Source organism: Erigeron canadensis, chromosome 1 (assembly GCF_010389155.1).
Source record: "Erigeron canadensis isolate Cc75 chromosome 1, C_canadensis_v1, whole genome shotgun sequence".
Lineage (NCBI taxonomy): Eukaryota > Viridiplantae > Streptophyta > Magnoliopsida > Asterales > Asteraceae > Erigeron > Erigeron canadensis.
The window spans coordinates 52,527,252-52,543,804 of NC_057761.1; the positions used below are offsets into that span (position 1 = coordinate 52,527,252).

Below are 16,553 nucleotides of genomic sequence, written 5' to 3' on the forward strand. Positions count from 1 at the left end.
TTGTGTGTGTGTGTGTGTTTTATCCTTGGCAGGCGAAGGCTAACTTGGAGTGTTTGATGCATTTTATAATGTAGAAGTTTAGAAATGGACAAAAAAAGGTTTCTTTGGGTCTCTACCATACCTGACCCTTACTAAAAATTCTTTTGTTAGTACTCGTGATTTTTCTTAACCATGTTATGTTCTTTGAGCTTGGGACCTTAGGCCTGCGCTCCTAGCCTTGTAAATAGTAAAGATATATGTTTCAAGATTCTTGAGAAATGCTCCGTATAATTCAAATAGCGAAGCAATCAGATGTAAACATGCGACAGGTCCAAGATAAACAAATATGAAAATGGATTATCAGATGATGTATGAATATGAATTTAACTAATTATTACACTTAAAAAACAGTTAGAAGGATACCTTCTTTATGAAATACAGATATATCAAACTTAAATGCTTTTATGCTCATATATATATAATCTAATACGATACGATATAACTATTAACACCACCCCCACCCTAACTCTAAAATTTCCATTCATCCGAGATGGAGATCAAATGTGTTCCATTAAGCCCCTAACCATGAATTGAGCCAACTGCAAACATCGTTAATCTCTTCTATGATTGTGTAATGTCCAAGCCTGAATGAAATTTGAATCAATAATTGAACATTTAAAACAATCTTCAAGATAAATTTGGAAACAAGAATTACCCATTGTATGATCGAAATGTTAGGTTCTGGAATCCAGCAGAATACATGGTTTGTGCAGAGTTTTCTCCAAGTTTGTACTCTACCACATCATCGACTGCGACAAATTAAGAAACAGTAGATGAACCACTTAGCTTTTCTAACATTAATTACTCGTAGTAGTTTTGTGAAATGGTTGTTGGTCATTATGCCAGGATGTAGGCCCTATAAGCAAATTACCTTGGCCGTGACAATGCAAAATAGGTAGCGATATTGCACGTCTTGCAGCTTCTTGTGATGCTCCCACTCTATTCCTTAGATTCCTAGTATAAGTACATTATTTATATCACGTCGTAAATAGGCATACAAAATGGAGGTGAAAATGATAATTGATTAAAAACGAATAAACTTTAAAAACTAAGCTTGCAGAGAACATAAAAGTAATACCTTGGAGAAGGGAGCCAACCACTGAGAGCCAATGCCGCACTAAGGTTGATGGGGTATCGATTCCCATTCCCATATTGCCCAAGAGCTCGACACGTTGCAGAGTAGAGAGCAACAGCCGCACCCATGCTGAAGCCTGCAACTCCTAGTTTAACTGAAAGGAGAAAGAAAGAGTATTTACTTTTTTGTTTAACATAATCTATTAAACAATCTTTGCATGCAAATCTGTGATAACTATGACAAACTAAAAGTGGTAAACTACAATGGTCCCATATAAGTGTTGTTCTCTTTAAATAGTGACATAATGGTCTTCAGTTCTGAATAGTTTTGGAAGAGCATGACAATGAAACTTTCCATTTGAAGAAAATGGGAACATAATTTGGACCAGTAGATACTTTTTGTTTAAATGTGCATTATATTCCTATCTAGGTGTTTGCATGATTAAGGTTCTCTCAAAAATTAACAGAAACAATTAGTAAGTAGACAATATTTTAGAAATCAACCAAAGTTATCATTTTAAAGTGCTTTCGGGCTCATTAAAAGTGAAGTTTGGCTCCATAAGTATAAACTTAAATTCATTTAGAATTACTACAATACGCTGTATCTGTCAAAGGTTGCAGATTATTACAAAGCAGATAACATGAACACATACCATCATCAGGTTCACTAGTCAAGAGATTTGCAACATGTTGTGCTGAAGCATCCAACCCATCCAAATCGTCACAAGCATCTACTGACATGCTTGTCATATTAAACCCTGATAGTATTTGACAGATAATGTTATGATTTCTGCCATGATCCTTGAACACATTAAAATGTTTAAAGATGAAAGACATAAAACTTACAAGCAGTGCAAGGATATCCACCAAATAGCGTTACTTGACGCGATGGTGCACTTGGGCAGATCCATTTGATCTAAATCATACAATGAAAACACTCAAAATACAACACTATTTGTATGTGCATGAAAAAGGTAGAAATTTTGAATACTTACATGAGGAAGTGAAAAACTTTCCAAGATTTGAGTCCAACTGTTTAAGAAAAAAAAATATAATAAAAAAATAAACATCATTACTACAAAGAATGTAACTGTTATGCTTTAATCTGCAAAAAGAAAGGAAGAGAATATGAATCAATGAGCTACTGTATATATTATGCCACATGTTGATGAAGCGGACGTGAAGGGTGGGGTACGAACATAATTCAAGCTAAACACATGGTTGTATTGGCATGTTTGAGTTGCTTTCATTCGATAACAAAGAACCGTTATATATAGATGCTTATTTAAGGACCACCTCAATCTCACAAAAGTTGTCAAGATTCAAACAACGCTCACTTTTCATATTCTAAATTGACAGAATACTTTCTAGATGTTTAGTCTTTAAAACGTTTTGTCTTATGCATTTTATATATAACTACATATACATAATAGTTTTCTTTTCATAATTAATCAGTTTGGATGATAAGAATATAACTATGCAGGAGAAAGTTATGAAGGACTTGAAGAAATTATAAGTTGACCAAAGAAATTGATTATAAGCAAAGATGCATAATTACCTTGAGCCCTTCTCACCAATGCCATGTAACCAAACAATAGTTGCTTTATGAGTTCCTTTGGGCATGACCACAAAAGTCCTTCCAAACTCCACATTTGATCTTCGAACATTTCTTCCTGAAAACAAGAAAATTAAGCTCATAAATCCATATCACCCTAGTTTCTTAGAACATTTGCAGAAGTGACACTGAAAACAACTACTAATTAGAGGTCCAAAATTTTAAAATAATATTTTTGCAAAAACCCAAAGTCCAAAATTTTAAAATAATTTTTTTGCAAAAACCCAAAGACAAGAAAGACTGCGCGCATATATGCAAAGACTTGACCCTCAATCTCATCACTTTCAGACTAGGTAAAGTAAAAAGACTTCTTTGCAGACATCGGCCTGGAAACATTCTTTGATCAAAGGCGCTAATAATACCCATATCTTCCGTATGTTTTCAAAACAATGCAACAGTAATGTTAATCGTTCTAAAGATGTGAAATTAAAAGATTGACAAACCTGAATCACGGTTTGAGCTATGGTGACTCATTGTTTTTAAGTACTCTTAGTTATCAGTACTGCTAAATGGTAACCGAAAGAATTAAGAAAGCAATCTGCAATGAAATGAAAGAGGTGCTTATGTCTATTTATAAGAGTTTTTAGGTAGTGGGAGAATTACAAAAATAGGTTACATACACATTATCTGAATCAGCTATATCTACACCAGTTAGACACTCCCTGAAACCACCTGGCTGCCAAACTAGAATCAGATAACGAAAAAAGGCGCATCCAAATACTCGAATAATAAAGCTGGCACCTTTATTAGTACTCAAGATAGAATTTTAACCAATCTAAAACAAGAAAATCAAAAATATACTAAAGTTTTTCTGAGTTCGGGTGCACGAGTATCGTGAGAACATATGCTTGTAGCTACTTGGCAAAAAGAAAAAGTGCTTGAAAGATGATATTATGTGAACACCATTTCCACATGATAAACAAGAAGTTACCTCATATATATTCTGATATAGTGACCTGTAGCAACAATCTGTGATTATATATACTTACACACCCACAAGTAGGCATATACAAGAAAGCATTTTGATTCACTAAAACATCATGATGTGAAGCTTCCAGTCAGATGTACATATAATCTTGATATAGTGAGGATCAGAGAGGAATGGGGTTTGCAGTACTTTCAAGTTATAGCATAAACTAACTAGACTTAAAGCCCGCGTAAAACGCGGGGTTATTTAAAATTCATTATAAATTTATTCATTTTTATAACTATATATATTATCAGAAAGTTTATAAAATAGTTCTAACTTTTGGCTAAAGTGAAAGCCAAAAACATTTACTAAATAAAACAACTCCCTTGGGGAGGGGAGATGATGACCCGTTTGTGATCTCAATAATTTCTATTCAAAAATTTATTATACTAGGGCGTGCTTAGTTTGAGAAAACACCATTTGTTATCCATTTTCATTTTCCAAAAAAACATGAAAAACGTGTTCAAAACATAGTTTTCCAAAAATGTTTTTCAGAAAAACAGAAAACAATGTTTTCTACTTTTTAATTGGAAACTAGAAAACATTTTTTTTTATTGTTTTTCCCTTTTCATTTTCTAAATTTTAAAAAATTTCAAATTATATTAACTCTCACCTAGGCCCATGTCCATGCCCGCGTCACCCCTCGCCCCCACCCCCGTCACCCTCTGCCCCCACCCCACCCCACCCAAACCTCCCGTTTAACCAAGTATATGATAACATTATTTTTAAATATGGAAAATAAAAATAGCATTTTCGATCTAGTTTTGAATGCGTTTTTAAAATTTTTATTTATTTTCTAGATATGGAAAACTACTTCCATTTTCCGAAAAATTAGCAATGAAAAAGTAAAAAAATATTTTCTACAACTAAATACTCCCCTAGATTTTAGAGAATGTATGTATACTATACATTATATTGTGTGTAAAGGCAGAGAGCTTCAAGATTTTAAGCAGTGAATCAAATGAGCTCAATAACTAGTTTATAAAATGGGTTTAACTTTTGGCTAGAGGGAGGGAAAAAAAATACTATAAAATCAGTAATGGCTATATGTTTTCCTTAAATTAAACAATTTCCTTTCCCTTAGTCATGTCCTTACTTGAAATACGAGGCCTGAACCTGGACAGAGAGTGGAGATGATCGGGTGGGCTAGTGACTTGTTAGTGATCCCAATAATTAATTTTCATTTAAAAAATATCATACTAGACTTTAGAGCATGTATGCATATATACTATACATTATATTGTGTGTAAAGGCAGAGATTCAAGATTTCATGACGAAGGGTAAAAGGATAATTGATTAATTGAAACATCTAAGTTTCCTTAATTACCTACGAATTAAATGTCATACATATAAATATAGTGACACACAAAAGTGTCACATGAAGGAAAATAAGTGTCATGAAAGCGAGGATGGGAATAAGGATATGTAGTATGGTATTAAATTCGATCTCTTATCGATCAGTTGTTGAAATATGGAATTTTGAGGTCCACAAACACCTTACAAATCCGGTTATATCTATGCCTGGTGAAAAACTTATCTAAAAAAACGAATATATATAAGTTGTTATACCTCTTATATAAGCATTCCTATCTCTTTTTTTTTCGTTTATTTTTTCAATTCTATTCTGAAAATGATATTTTATACTCCAATATATATTTGTAGCTTTTTAATTCTTTAATTCCTAGTAATATCATATTCGGTCTTAAGAATTATGAACTTTTGCATTTGTGAGGTGAGGATTTGTGCACGTCTGCATGCTTTGTGTGTGTATATTTGTGTGCGTGGTGTGAGACTGTGTAATGTTCATGTGTGCTAATCTGTGTCAAGTATGTGCTGACGCATGCCATATGGGTGTATTGTGTACGTGTGGTAAAATGGCTGTTTACATATTTGTAAAATTTATAACGGACGGTTTACGGAGTTTCACTATTGCATAGTTGTTAGCTTGAGAGGAAAAATTCCTATGAAATTATGAGGTTCCTACCCTTTTTTTTAATGTATAACGGACAACAAATATAAAAAACGAAAATTAACTAAGCAAAGGTATTCCGTAAAAACTTAGGATGTCTCATCTATCACTCCACTTGTTGGTCATTGGCTTGGCTGTTTATATTTACTTTCACACAAACCATTGGGATTTTCTCTGTTGTTTCCTATCATCCTATGCTTTATTTAATCTAAGCATAGCTATATTATATTATGGAATCTTGTATAATCTCACACTCTCATTCATCTATAGAATATAGAATCTAAAGAGACGATTTACTATGAATATATGCGTTTGACTTAAATAGTACCACACGTGGCCACCAAATTGAATTTTAATTTCTTAAATGACTAAAAGTTTATTTCTTAAAAATTGAATTTATTTCTTAAAAATTGAATTTTAATTTCTTAAAATTTCAAAACTCGGTAGTATAAATTCTATTAGAAAAAAAAATGGAAACCCAAGTCAAGAAAATAAAGCATAATGTCAACATCTAGTTGCAGTTTGATAAATTTTATTCTGAATATATCATAACCCATAATCTTATAACTTACTAAAAGTTTAATGATTCCAAATGAAAAAGTATAATTTCACAAACAAAAATTCCTTTTCCTGTCTTAATTTCCTTTATGTTGATGCATCAGAATGAATGAATAAAAGAATCCTCTCTTTTGCGACTCGTTGTTGAGAAGACAAAAAAACCCTATGACCCACATTAAAATTAGGTTACACCAACACAACAATCCATGTTGTTTTTTAACGTGCTAAATTACGACCGAGCGATTGCAATAACCCAACAATATTACAAAATCGTTGTCCAAATCTAACCACTCAAGCTATAAAGCGGTGAATAGGGATGGCAACGGGCCGGGTATGGGCCGGGTTTAGTTAATCCCGGACCCAGACCCGTTTAAAAATCCCCGTCTTAAACCCGGACTCGGACCCGACGGGTCCCCGTTTACCTACTAACTATCGGGTAACGGGTATCCATTATTTAATCTTTTTAAGTCCATTAACAAGCAATTTAGTCGAGCTGTGTTACTTACATATCATATCAAATATCAATGTATTAAAGAATGTTAAATTCATATTTCATAATACTAAGAGAGTAATATATCAAATATTTGGTACTGCAGACAAACAAAGTTACTCGTCCATGCATTCATAGTGAAACTAACGGAATAAAAAACTTAATGAATCTCATAGTACTTATATATTTGTGATTACTCAATCTGAGTTTTAGCATTTCAAACCTTAAAAGACATATTAAATAGAAATATTAATATTATGTAATGTGATATATATGTGTCGGGTATACGGGTTCGAGGCGGGTTTCGGGTATTCGGGGCGGGCATGCGGGTTTTCATTTAAAACCGAACCCGAACCCGCAAGAAAAATTAATATCATCCCCATACCCGGCCCTAGACCCGCATACCCGGACCCGAACCAATTATAATTTATTTACATTCAATGTAAAACATTGGATATGTTTGACAAGAGCTTTTGTGGAGCTTTAGTTTTAAATTTTGAACATAAAGCTCTTTTTTTTTTTATAAGAGTATAGTTAGTCGGTATACGACATGAGGGAACACCTCACTGTATAATGGTGAAGCCCTACACGTACTCTAGACTACGAGATGTAGACCATAAGCCGTTACATGTGATTCAGGGAAAAAACCCACAGACTTGTCACTCCTACGAGTCAAACCTAAGACCTGTGGGAAAAACCAGGGATGCATCTGCCAGATGAGCTAGCTTCATTTGCAGCTCCTATTATGTTAAAAAATTTGTTTGGATGCAACTAGCGTTAGCTTTTATTTGAAGGAAAAACTCCAAAATGAAACGCTACTTGAAGTAGCGTTTTAGGAACTTTAGCTTTTCGATGAAGCTTTTAGTTATTAAAAATACACAAATACCTCTTGAAGTTGCAGCTATCATACCATACAATTTCTAAAAAATAAAAGTTCTAGCTAAAAGCTTTGCTTAAAGCTACAACTACTTTTTCCAAACATACCTATTGTGTCTTGCACGATCATTGTCTAGTGATAGGAACATGCAATATAAAATCAGAAGTCAGAGATGCAAATCTCACATCATGCTTTTTTAATCACAATGTTATGTGATTTATTTTCTCTCATGTTGACTGTGAGATTAGTTGATGACGGACAGTCATATAATGTAAAATGTTACATATATTATAGGTTATGAGTTCACTTTGACTTCCTGTTTAATAACTTCATGTAATTCGGTATAAAAAAATTCTAACTGATAGGTTGTTATATCTAAATTTCTTAAGATTATTTCATAGGTAACACATTCCACTAAGGAGGTTTACGTGTTTTTCCTTTCGAACCATTAAGATAGAACAAGAAACATAAAGAATCATATTTTTATTTTCCAAACACATGGAATTAAAAGATTCAAAGGACGGACATGAACTTACCGCGACAAATCCATTTTGCAGATACATTTAACTTATATATCCGATGTATATTGTATGGTTTAATAATAAAATGATATCTAAATGGCAAATTAAATTTCTACTTAAAGACATGATCATCCATACCATTTAACTCAAGTTTGGATAATGATAAAGACATGATAATCCATACCATTTAACTTAAGTTTGGATAATGATCTCTACTTAAAAATTTTTACCTTATACAAAAAATATATGCATCATATCTTCATACCGTATGGCGTATGCATACACTTTTGTGTATAGCAAGAAAAATAAGATTATGAAAAGATCAACTCACTTTAAGTTCGACGTTATTATCAGTTGGTTTATTGTTACGAAATATCCAAAAAAGGTTTGGAATGTTGTCCAAAGATTATCATTTGCAGCATGTGCCATGTGTTTATTGGATTTGTAAGGAGATAAATTGTAGGATGTTTAGACAGGAGAGTATGCCAAAAGAAAAGGTTAAAGATCTGGTGTTAGAGTGTATAAAGCTAAGGCTGGTAAGTTTAAAATTTAGAAATTTATGAGGAAATTATCAGTATATGGGATATGAAGAATTTGGACGGAGTTTAGAGTCGAGTCTTTTGTTGTTTTGCAGGTGTGGCAGGGTAATGGCACATTGGCAAACTGGGTTATATTAAGCAAGAAGGTCATATGGTTATGAGAGGTAATACAGGTGAAGATTCTAATGTCTTATTTTTTGAGTATGGTATTAATTGTACGTGTATATATCATGTAGTGAGTCTTGATAAAAGGTAGAAGGTATAGAATTTGGTACAGGATAGATATATGGAATTAGTTTGTACATGATGGGTTTGTCCATCATTTTTGTTCATTGAATGTTGTAAAGTTTTGTGATTAAAAAGAAAAAAAAGTTCAACGTTATTCATATCAGATTTTTCGAGTATCCCAAGTAAACTGTATACCACACACTTTTAAATAACACAAACCTAAAGATGCTTTCAATATGTTATTAATTGTTATGAAAAACAAATATTGTGTGTACTTTTTTTATAGTTTTTTTTTTTCTTTCCTGTGGGGTTGACGATTTTTAAAATGATATAATTTGTATCAAACATCATCCACCATATAAAACGCATAATAACTTACAATACTTTGAAAGAAGTTATGAAAACTGTGAATCTTAGATTTTTACAAATATGGGTGCCACATTTGTCGTTCTAATAGCAAATTTGCTATAGTCGCTCTGTTTTGCAACAATGGACTAGAGGACCTCGACCCGTGTCTTTTTTATGAGTGCTACTGTGAGAGACACATGGAGAAAATCGGGGAGCTATACATATTTTCAGGTGCCATCCAACAATCCTCAAAAGTGAAGATTAAAGTAGCTCTAAGACAGGTGCCATACATATTTCAACATAGAATAGCACCCATCTTCCGAAAGGCAAATACGTGGTGTAAACAAAGAATGACTAGCAAAGGCAAAACAGAGGATTCAACCTCCAACTAAGCCACAGCCTATGAGACTACGATTACAATATCAGACGATCTGAACCAAAAACACGAAACACAATGTGTTATCGCACCATCCGACTAAAACTACTTGATCTTATGATACAATTGTGTTTTCTTTTTTCTCATCCTCTAGAACGATGATCAGTTTGGAATAGAAAATAAGTGCCAAGGAATCAAAATGTTGAGGCACATACAAATCCATACAAATGCAAGGAAACTAGAATGTAAGTTTAAGAAACAAGAAGAGCCAAAAGACGACAGAAGTTTATTTCGATTTCTTTCCTTGTTTTTTCTTTATAACCTCGTCAATATACATGATACCTTTGCCTTTGTAAACCTCTGGGGGTTTACAGCTACGAACAGCGGCAGCAAACTGGTGCACCCTTTGCTTGTCTATTCCCGTGCAACAAACGATATTGGGTTTGAAACAAAACACTCTAACAGCAGGAGGCACTGTTAATTCCACCTCATGACTGTACCCCAGCTTCAAAAACAATAAACGACCTTCTGATTCTGCTCTAGCTTTAAAACCAACTCCCACTATCTTGAGAAATCGAAAGAATTGAGCTTCCATGATTAGCTAGATAGGAAACATATCAATTTATAAAAGCGAACAAAAAAAAATTATAAGAGTAGTAAACGACTGAGAAAAAAGGTTCAAACCAGTATTGCCTTACAAGAACAAACGACATGGTAGCTGAATCAATCTTCAGTTCATCAAATTTTTGAAAGTTTATAAGGGATTACATAGACAATTTATTCATATGGAATCCTAGATTCCTATGTTTATTTTCTCAGTTGTAAGTAGCATGATTAAATTCAACATGTCTATAACTTAAAAGTTAGTAAAAGGGTGTTCAAGTTATCCGGGGGAGGGTGAGTCTTTTAACTCGGATGTACACGGTCTAAGCAGGGTATCCTAGTATCTGTTTTCGAACCCATCTTTGGTCACCCACAAGATGTTATCTAGTGAGATTCAAACCTGGGACTTCTAGTTAGGAAATGAGGATGTTAACCACTAGGGCATGTTGCAAGTGGTTATGGCATAAAGTAAGCAAAGCAGATAAACAAATTAATCAAACAATTTTTCGATGCAAGAATAGCAAAGTGTACATCTAAGATGACCGATCTTCATCATATCTCAAGATACAAACTGATAACTCAAGCTAGATTCTATGATCCAGACCACAAGAAATGAACAGGACGGCGAATCTGGCTCTAGACTAACATGTATACAAGCATTTTTTCCTTAATAATTATGCACATAAATAAAAGCGATCAAATTACTCACAATAGAAACAACAAAACCTCCCAGACTATTTTCCTAAAAAATGCTTCAGCCAAATGCAATGCAACACAACAAACATACGGGGCGTAGAACATATTCAAGCCGCAACATCCGAATATCTGGAGAGCGGTGCTTAGGAAAAAGTACTTATGTCGGTGTAAAATAAACACTTATATCTGGTTTACCAAAACACTTGAAAAGTGCTTATCGCGTTTGAACTTAAAAACGCAATCCCGAACACCCTTCCGGTATTAAACAAGTAATCAGATTTATTTTATTTGGTCGTAAAAGTGAATAATATTATCAAATTAGGTCACGAAATAGGCATTATATATTCAAAACGAAATTAAACAAGAACAAAGTAATAAGGCATATCATAAACACATACATCCAGTGATATAATTGTAGATGGATAGATATAGATATAGAGGTTGGACACATACCTTTTTAAGGTTGTCGGATGGTTAATTAGTTATCACCGCCGGCGATGTTGGAAAGGCAGCGGAAATGTGAGGGATCAGTTTGGATGTAAAAAAACCTTGATTGTCTTGTGTTAAATTTGCATATATGCCCCTTGTAGTTTTATACACATTACAACTCTAGAATAAATATAGAAAAAATACAATAATGGTTTTATTTATTTTAACCTAAAAACTCTAAACCCTAAACCCCAGAGGTAACCACCACATGGAAGGGAAGGGTTTAAGCAATGAAGCATCATCGTCATGGCGAGTGCTGGAATTTTACAGCGGCATCGGTGGCATGGTAACCCCTCTCTCTCTCTCTATATATATATATATATATATCTTTGTCAATCAAAAAGAACTATAAAGGAATCATATTTATTAATATTATTATAGGTTATGTGATTTGTACTGTACAGTGAGGCTTATATAGATATATACACATTATTATCTATATGTAAATTGACAGTTAGGGGTAGTTGGTTTAGGATGATACTCTGATTTGCAGGTTGTTGACTTTTTTAGTAGAACCAACTACGTACTTTTGACTTTGTTTTCACATTCCCAACACATTAATAGTCAGGTTTCTAATTCCCGATCTGATGACAATATGTCCAAGGCAATGATGAGCTTGACTTACTCTCAGTAGAGAGGCGGTATCAAGTCCCCTAAACAATCAACTTTTGTTTTTGCTCATTTCTAATCAAACCGCGAAGAAAGTTGAACGGAAACTAATCTAAGTTCTATAGATGTTTATTCCGTTTCAACATGTCATCCGGAGTAAATTTTTAATTTTGTGAAAAATATACTATACTGAAAAATATGCTCAGCAATACTAAGCTCATTGAATTTCATAAAGTGAAGCTTAAGATACTTTTATTTATGTTGTTTCCACAAAAGGACACTTAATGAAGTTTTATATCTGAAGGTTTTATACTTAAGTCAATTAGGAGTAAATTTATTTTTTCCCCCAAAATTTATAACATAAAGAATTATTATCTAGGGACAGAACCAGCAGGAGTAACTTAAAAAATCTAGAACATTAAATGGCACTGGAAGCATCAAACTGTCAACTTTCAAATTAGAAAAAAAAAAAAAAAAGACGCAGTAACCACTTTACCAATGTATATGTATACTAGCATTTGCATTCACGATTAATTTATTTTAGAGGAGCAAATGATCCAACCTATTAACTTCAAAAAAATTTACGCTAAGCATATACTTTATCAACCGTCCCTTCCGGGCCTTCGAACTTTCTTAGCCCAGGGCAGTCATTAGAAGATGGTTTATGTTCCTATCTAGTCATTGAAAACTTATAAAATTGAATATATTCATGTGACATTTTTCATTATATGTAAAGCTAATGTCTTTAGAGTATAAATTTAGCATCTGATCATAAAAAGTATCCACATTTTCTATTAAAAACAACTTATAATGACCCAATATCTATTTATGATCTAATTGAAAAAGTAGTTTTATGGTTTGGAAGGGACAAATGATAAATACATATGTATGATAGACAAGAAACATGACCATATTAGTAAGGTCTTTCATTCTCGAACCAACTGAGTGTCTGCGTTATGCGCTTGAAGGCTGACCCTAAAGTTGTAGCTCATTTGTGTGTGGGTGTGGGTGTGGGTGGGTGGGTGTGGGGGGGGGGGGGGGGGGGGGGAGTCATTAATTTGAGTGTTTGTATCCATGTATTTTTTCTGGTTACACTTTTTATTTTGAATAATTATATGAGTTATTGAGCAGAGGTACTCAGCAATGAAAGCTGGGGTGAACGCAGAAATGGTTGAGGCTTTTGACATAAACGACCTGGCTAATGATGTTTACCAACACAATTTCAGGCATCGTCCATTTCAGGTTTGTTTATTTATTGACCCTTTGGTAATTTTGTATTAAATAATTTCATGGTAATCTGCTTTGTTTTTTCTTTCTATTATTTACTCACGTTTCAACTTTAAAATATGTGGGTGTATATGTATAATCTTTTAATCCAATCAGCAAACATAGTTTGATCATTGAGGGACGAGACACTTGTCATATACTGAAATGTTATTGCCGATGGTTACTTTGTGTGTCAATGTGTGAATCTATAATGAGGTTATTAGTATTGTTCCAATGCTGATCTTTGTTCTTTTTGGAGAGGAGTATAGGGGAACATTCAGACCTTAAGTGCTGCTGATCTTGATCGTTACCGAGCAAATGTGTGGCTTCTTTCCCCACCATGCCAACCTTATACTCGACAAGGTAAAGTGTTGATGTTTTTAAGAGTTCAAATTGTATATTATTCCCGAGCTAAGTGTGTCTTTAGGTCTTCAGAAACAATCTGCTGATGCGCGGGCCTCCTCTTTTATAAGTATACTTGAAATCATACCACAGTTGATGCAACCACCAGTTATGCTCTTTGTCGAGAATGTTGTTGGATTCGAGGTTCCACATTAAAATTTGTGCTTAATATGTAATATATATGTTGTTAGATACATTGTTGACTAAACTAATGTTTTTGTTTCAGACTTCTGATACGCATCAAAAGATGATTCAGATACTTACAGAAAACCAATTCGTGACTCAAGAGTTTATATTAAGCCCGCTGCAGTTTGCTGTTCCATATTCTCGTCCGCGTTACTTTTGCCTGGTATGTCTAACAAATGAGTCCAAATTGATAAAAAAAAAAATATTTTTTTATTGTATTTGTTATATTTACAGGCGAAAAGAAAACCTTCATCTTTCTACAACACGGACTTAAATGGACAACTTCTTCGTGTGCCAGAACCATTATTTGGCCCTAAAGAGACCGTATCAGTCAGTGAAAATGGTCAGCTTGCAAGTATGTCGTATGAAATGTCCCAAACATGCCTTCCTATTGAACAGTTTTTGGAATTTGGGAACTACGTGAACCAGAATAGTTTTTCAAATAGGGGTTCCTTAGATCAGTACTTCGTTCCATCTAGCTTGACAGAGAGATGGGGGAGTGCCATGGGTATCCTTAATAACAAGTTTTCCGGTTAACAATCATTTATAATTTCAGAATTTTTTTTGTTCCTTAAAGTGTTATAGATATTGTCTATCCTGATTCTAAACGTTGCTGTTGTTTCACAAAGAGTTATTATCGTTACGTGAAAGGCACGGGCTCCCTTTTAGCAACCATTATGGTAAACTTATGCAAACATCATGCCTGTTACTTTGTTGCAAATAAAGTGTCATTCATGTGTAAATGCAAATATAATACTACATTCTGCAAGAATCATTAGCTTTAGCTTTACACGAAAGGTACCAAATATGATGGGGTTTCTATTTGCATTGACCTTTCTACAATTGTCCAAAGGAGGTCATTTTTGCAAAAGATGGTGCCTTTTGTGGCTCTTTTTCATTTTTGGATAATTTTAGTCTTACATACAGACTTTTCTAAAATAAACTTCTTGCAGCCAACAATACGAGACAAAACATCATTGGAAGAACTTTGTATTAGATACTTTACTCCTAGAGAGGTGTGTTGGTTTTCTGATGCACATTATTCTTCTTTAGTCTATATTCACTTTCTTTATGGTGGTTTGTTACTCCTTTCACAAGTAGTTATATTGTAGGTTTCCAATTTGCATTCTTTTCCCAAGGAATTCGAGTTCCCGGAACATGTAACTCTTCGACAAAGGTATGCTGATTTACCCTTTCGTTATTCTAACATTTCTGCATGTTGAAATGGAGATTACTCTATTGATGGTATCTTGAGGCTTGTTTCCACTCTGAGGGTGGATAAAAATTATATTAACTGACACCTTCTGCTCTGAAAAGAGAGATCGCTTTGAGTTTTGCTAGTCAAATAATTTTCAGTCCACGATTGATATAGACTTTGGTTGCTTTGTGACATAATTCTACCTAAGCAAGCATTTTGTGCCATAGAAGTAAGATTTAGAGGTTACTCGAATCATAAATTTTTACTACATAATTATATATAACTAAATACATAATTCACAAGCTAAAGCCCATGTTGTTTGACCTTCTAGAGTCAAACACGTACTCTGTTTTTGGAACACATGAAGTACCTTGCCTCGGATATTGGACATGATTTTGTAAAAATTTAAAAGTATAATTGATTATGGATTTTAAGGTCAATGCTAGTTCCTCTTTAAAGCAAACATGATATCTTTGTGGAACATAGGAGTGTTGTTAATTAAGAAGATAAAAAAGGAATCCTCCTTAAAAGCTAAATAAGTGTGCTGTTTTATTTCTGCAGGTATGCATTACTGGGAAACAGCTTAAGTGTGGCAGTGGTTGCTCCGCTGCTCCGTTATTTATTTAGCACCCCATAGTCATTATTCAGCTTGGCATGGCCGTTCATATGAAAGCTTCTTGTAGTCTTCTCTCCAGGACATTTCCATGATAAGCCGAAAGAAAGAACCATGTGTATCATATGTAAAACGGTTTAAAGTGCTAGCCATAGAGTACCACACAATTTGGTGTTAGAAAAGAATTAAATCACAAAAACATTAATCTTGTGTAAGTACCTGTAACGATGCTTTTTGATCACCAATTTCACTGAGCGCTTGGATACAGTGGTGATGCTTTTTTGTGCATTAATGTATTATCTCGACTTGGATGATTTTGGACACTTGATGCATGCACTATTATTTGCCAGAGCCAGACCTTATGGAATCATTAATGTTTTTGATCTGAATAATGCACTATTATTCCATCTCAAGTCGTGCTCTCAAGATTATGTGTAAAGGAAGGGTGCTCTTCTCTTTCCTTCTTTTCTAGTGAAAAATAAATAAATAACTCAACTGTCTAGTAATTATCTATACTTATAATACATTATCAAACTTTTTTTTTTCTTGATAACTAACTTGATCAATCCAAAATAATGAAACTTTTTTTTATTTATCCATTTTTAAATATGGTAACATAATATACTCATGAATTTTAATGAAATCATTTATAACATACATTTATTACACTACTCTCTTTTACATCAATTACTTTTAGATTAATAACTATATTAATTACTTTTACATTAATAAATATAACGCTACCATCCGCCGCCACCGCTACCACCGTCGCCATTACCCGTCACTGCTACCACCTCGGACACCACTATATTGTCGCATTGTGCAGGCATATATGATTAGTTTCTTTGATTTTTGTAATTTTGTTTAACCTATTGGTGTTGCGTGTA

General features: G+C 33.7%; 3 protein-coding genes across 3 annotated transcripts; 1 reads left to right on the forward strand and 2 right to left on the reverse strand.

The window, feature by feature from the left end:
* Nucleotides 1-344: 344 nt before the first annotated feature.
* Nucleotides 345-3,364, reverse strand: LOC122584933 (acyl-protein thioesterase 2-like). The gene is made up of 10 exons (XM_043757016.1): nucleotides 3,349-3,364; nucleotides 3,172-3,266; nucleotides 2,672-2,786; nucleotides 2,109-2,145; nucleotides 1,960-2,029; nucleotides 1,767-1,871; nucleotides 1,118-1,268; nucleotides 911-993; nucleotides 695-788; nucleotides 345-623 (listed from the first exon to the last, which is right to left on the reverse strand). Exons 2-10 carry the CDS (start codon nucleotides 3,200-3,202, stop codon nucleotides 551-553), a joined length of 759 nt encoding a protein of 252 aa, XP_043612951.1. The 5' UTR covers nucleotides 3,203-3,266; nucleotides 3,349-3,364; the 3' UTR covers nucleotides 345-550.
* A 6,215-nt stretch (nucleotides 3,365-9,579) lies between these two features.
* Nucleotides 9,580-11,462, reverse strand: LOC122585787 (60S ribosomal protein L6, mitochondrial-like). Its single transcript, XM_043757912.1, has 2 exons — nucleotides 11,357-11,462; nucleotides 9,580-10,205 (listed from the first exon to the last, which is right to left on the reverse strand). The coding sequence occupies exon 2, from the start codon at nucleotides 10,197-10,199 to the stop codon at nucleotides 9,891-9,893; it is 309 nt and encodes a 102-aa protein (XP_043613847.1). The 5' UTR covers nucleotides 10,200-10,205; nucleotides 11,357-11,462; the 3' UTR covers nucleotides 9,580-9,890.
* An 82-nt stretch (nucleotides 11,463-11,544) lies between these two features.
* LOC122585786 (tRNA (cytosine(38)-C(5))-methyltransferase 2) lies at nucleotides 11,545-15,980 on the forward strand. Its single transcript, XM_043757911.1, has 10 exons — nucleotides 11,545-11,678; nucleotides 13,133-13,243; nucleotides 13,537-13,630; nucleotides 13,695-13,813; nucleotides 13,896-14,018; nucleotides 14,090-14,363; nucleotides 14,441-14,535; nucleotides 14,809-14,871; nucleotides 14,968-15,032; nucleotides 15,615-15,980. Exons 1-10 carry the CDS (start codon nucleotides 11,601-11,603, stop codon nucleotides 15,688-15,690), a joined length of 1,098 nt encoding a protein of 365 aa, XP_043613846.1. The 5' UTR covers nucleotides 11,545-11,600; the 3' UTR covers nucleotides 15,691-15,980.
* Nucleotides 15,981-16,553: the final 573 nt, after the last annotated feature.

Coding starts and splice junctions, on each gene's coding strand:
- LOC122584933 (XM_043757016.1), bottom strand. CDS start 3,202: ATGAGTCACCATAGCTCAAACCGTGATTCAG. Junction 2,146..2,671: donor ATTGGTGAGAAGGGCTCAAG/GTAATTATGCAT, acceptor TTTCTTAAACAG/TTGGACTCAAATCTTGGAAA. Junction 1,269..1,766: donor GACTAGTGAACCTGATGATG/GTATGTGTTCAT, acceptor TTCTCCTTTCAG/TTAAACTAGGAGTTGCAGGC.
- LOC122585787 (XM_043757912.1), bottom strand. CDS start 10,199: ATGGAAGCTCAATTCTTTCGATTTCTCAAGATAGTGGGAGTTGGTTTT.
- LOC122585786 (XM_043757911.1), top strand. CDS start 11,601: ATGGAAGGGAAGGGTTTAAGCAATGAAGCATCATCGTCATGGCGAGTG. Junction 13,814..13,895: donor AGAATGTTGTTGGATTCGAG/GTTCCACATTAA, acceptor TTTTTGTTTCAG/ACTTCTGATACGCATCAAAA. Junction 15,033..15,614: donor CATGTAACTCTTCGACAAAG/GTATGCTGATTT, acceptor TTATTTCTGCAG/GTATGCATTACTGGGAAACA.